Source organism: Galeopterus variegatus, unplaced genomic scaffold (genome assembly GCF_000696425.1).
Source record: "Galeopterus variegatus unplaced genomic scaffold, G_variegatus-3.0.2 Scaffold853, whole genome shotgun sequence".
Taxonomy (NCBI): Eukaryota; Metazoa; Chordata; class Mammalia; order Dermoptera; family Cynocephalidae; genus Galeopterus; species Galeopterus variegatus.
Window position 1 is genome coordinate 31,624 of NW_007726964.1, and position 3,698 is coordinate 35,321.

A 3,698-nucleotide genomic window follows, 5' to 3' on the forward strand; every position below is an offset into this window, starting at 1 on the left:
AGCTGTTTGTGAACATGGCCTTTCTTCTTTTTGCTAGCCAGGAAAGCCACCAACCATCTTTTATATTCCAGACTCCACTTTCGTTTCCGTTTTCGTGATAGGAAATGAGCCATGTCTGAGCTAATTTTTAATTGATTCCTAACTGAAACCAGGGATGTCTGTGGTGTTGGGTGAATATTGCAACCCAGCCCCTGTGACCCGTGAGTGTCCTTGTCTTTCTCTGACCCTGCTCCCACTTTGGGGGAATCCAGGTTGTGCTATGAAAACCCAGAGGTGTTCTCCCCCGCCCAGCTGACCCACCTCAAGCAGACGTCCCTGGCCAGGAACTTGTGCGACAACTTGGACAACATCACACATGTGCAGGGGGACGTGTTCAGGGTGGCGGAGTTCCCACACAGGTACAGCAGCTGTGCTGACATCCCCAGGGGGAACCTCCGCGTGTGGCAGGACTGCTGCGAAGGTGCGTGTCGGGAAGGGCCCCGCTCCCTCCTCTTCTTTTCCTCCTTTCCACAGCCAGTTGTGGTGAGCCTAACACATGCTAAATTACTTACACACTAGTGAGAATTGGAAACAAAATATTCAGCTATAGCGGATGTATTGAATTGTGGTATAACATACCGAGGAATGCTACAGAGCCAAAAAATAAATAGATAAAAGGCGTGATCTTGAGGAATATGTAGTGACATGGGATATATACATGATAACTAAAACACTATGTAAAAGAAAAGGAAACAACCATCATGTAAGGTGTGCTCCTAATTTTTTTAAAAACCTAATGCAAATCTAAATACTTCTGTGTTAGCCTATATATCTGTACTCACAGATAAAACATGAGAAGTAAACCTATCAAATAAGCATGTCAGATATATCAGATTTGGTTTTAAAAATGTGTGCTGAGTTTCCCACATGTCCACAACACGTGCATGGCCAGAGCAGGGAGTCACAGGACACCATCTGGGGAGTGAGAGGCTCCTGCAGGCGGGAGGCCTTCCTGTTATGCTGGGAGGGCTGGCAGCGCCCGTCTGCATGCGCTGGGGCCCTCGTGCACAAGTCTCGCTCAGCAGCTGGGCCCTGTGGTGACCATGCCTATGGTCTCATGTCCCCTTTGCATTCCTAGACCCCTCTGCTAGCCTCGATTTCCACTGTTTTGGCTTTATTCAAACTACCGTCGGAGCCCCCTTAATATTAAAGCTGGGGGGGCTTGGACCCATGTCATTTACATCCTTGTTATTTTGTCTGATGAAACCTGCATCTGTTTTTACTTGTGTTGTCTTGTTTTTGTTTTATATTCTCACTGGTTTGTTCAATTCATAATGCTCTTCCACAAACATGGCAGAGAAGTCATTCTGTGTTTGCAGAGAATTGTTCTCTCGAAAACCTTTGGGAAAAGCCGATTCATCTATTCTCAGATTTTAAAAAAACATCCATTTTCAGACAACTTTACCAGGCTCCTTGTAGCTTCTTATGAAGGAGCAGAGCCCATTTTCCTGTTCGTTTGCTCAGAAAAGCCAAAGTGCTTGAAGGCCTTCGTCTGTGAGACCAGCTCTGTGCACCCTGTCCTGCACGAGCCTTTGCCCTGGGCTGGTCAGCTGCTTTAAGCAGCTGCTGACACACTGCCTTCCAGATACGTTTCCATCTGAGAACACCAGGCACGGCCCTGGGCTGACAAAGCTCAATACATTGTAAGCTTTATCTGTTTTTGTTTGAGCCCCAAAGCCATGTCTAAAATTTAGCAGAGAAAGAAAAAAAGATTGAGGTTTGACAGGACTGAATGTTGATTGCTATCTACTTTTCAGTTCAACTTTTTAAAAAGACACATTGAAAGCAAACTTCCGTGAACTATATCTCTTAATCATTTCAATATTTGTTTTTAATCCGTGATACCTGCCCACATAAGAAACCTAAGAGAAAAGTCCTGTGTATATACAGTTTCTTTTTCTTTTTTTTTTTTTGTCTTTTATCTTTTTCCGTGTCCGGCAACGGATCGCAACCCTCAGTGTTGCCCCCGTACCGGACCGGGGACCAGCAACGGGACTGCAACCCTCGGTGTTGCCCCCGTGCCTCGCTCAGCCAGTGAGCGGGAACCGGTCTGTATGTGGGATCCAAACCCTCGGGCGGGAGCACCACCGCGCTTCCCAAGCGGCGCACTTATCCAGTGCGCCACCGGGCCGGCCCAGTTTCTTTTTCTTTTGACCCAGGTTATAAACTACAACTTCTTTGTGGGCATTGGTGAGTCTTCGAGAAGAACACACCCACCCACACATACATGAACATGCACCTGAGTATGTACATGCACACACAATACACATGCACAGAGGCACTAGTACATGGACACACAGACACTTGTAATTTTGCTATTATTGCAATAATTATTGAAACATTACAAAGAGTTCCTATACTTCACCTGTATTCATCAGTTGTTAACATTCTGCCATATGCAACCCACCGTCCTTTCTCATTTTACTTGTGTGTATGTATAAATTTACATGTGCGTGCATGCATAAATAAAATGCATATTTTTTTTCTAAACTACCTGAGGAAGTTGCAGACATGATGCTGCTTTATTCCTAAATAATTTACATGTGTATATGATCAAAATTGGGAAATTAAGGAGGAACAAAAATATTATTATCTAATTTCCAAATCTTGTTCAAATTTTATTATTTGTTCTGATAATATCTTTATGCCCTAATGCAGGTGATTCCACCAGGTCATGAATTATAACTCATTTTCATGTCTCTTTAGGCTTCTCTGGTCTGAAACAGTTTCTCAGTCTTTATCTTGCTCCTTTTTGTAGAATTCCTCTCAGTTTGGGTTTGTCTGACATTTTTCTCACTGTTGGATCCAAATTCTGCATTCTGGAATTTATGCTGGATAATCGCAGTTATGCTCCCCTGTCAGGAGGCATGCGATGTCACTTTGCCCAGTTACTGGTGACACTGATTCGGATCACTCTATTAAAATGTGATGTCCGTGTTTAACATTAAAAAGGGGTGGGGGAGACTATGAAAATGTTACCCCGGTTAGAAGATGAGCATTTTCTTCTTTTAAAATGAGCTCTTACTACAACCCCGGACTGCACCTGGGCTGGAAGAGTTTTCTAGGCATAACTGGGTGTTTGTGGTGGGGATTTCAGGTTCAGAACTCGCCATGTTCCACCCGCACAGGACTTCCCCAGGGACTTCATGGGTCCAGTACATTTGCACTGAGAACACATCTGCTTCATCAGCATCCACGCCAGTAAGTGCCCTGTGAGGCCCGCACTGGGTCCAGGAAGCCAGCCTGCTCCTGGCCTAGTGAGACGAGGTAGCACGAAGCCAGGTGCATGCCAGCCCACTGAGCAGATGGGACCAGCTGTGCCCCATGGCGTGAGGGAGAGACGCAAGGGCATTCCTGGCAAAGACAGAGGCCCTGAGTCTCCAGAGGGCCCTTCTGGGAGAGCTCTAGGGTCAGGGGTAGCTGCACCTGGGCAGGGACCCCCACGGTGCCGTGATCGGGTTGAGGGCCCCATCTGCCTCATTCCTGCCCCTGGTTCCCCCCCCCGCCCCCCCATTACATCCATGATTCTGCTGAGACCCGCCCCAAACCTGCACAGTCCCAGGTGGGACAGAGAGTGAGAACCACCTTCCTCCTCCTGTGTCTGCAATGTTGAGGCCCCGCTGGCTTCAGAGCAGGTGCAGGAGAGCCCGACCGGGAAA

At 46.9% G+C, this 3,698-nt stretch overlaps 1 protein-coding gene across 1 annotated transcript in view; it reads left to right on the top strand.

Moving 5' to 3' along the window:
• Positions 1–3,698, top strand: part of LOC103590668 (peroxidasin homolog) — a 38,071-nt gene that overhangs the window by 10,194 nt on the left and 24,179 nt on the right. Inside the window, 1 exon segment of the mRNA XM_008572963.1 lies at positions 252–464. Coding sequence (XP_008571185.1) covers positions 252–464 — 213 coding nt within the window.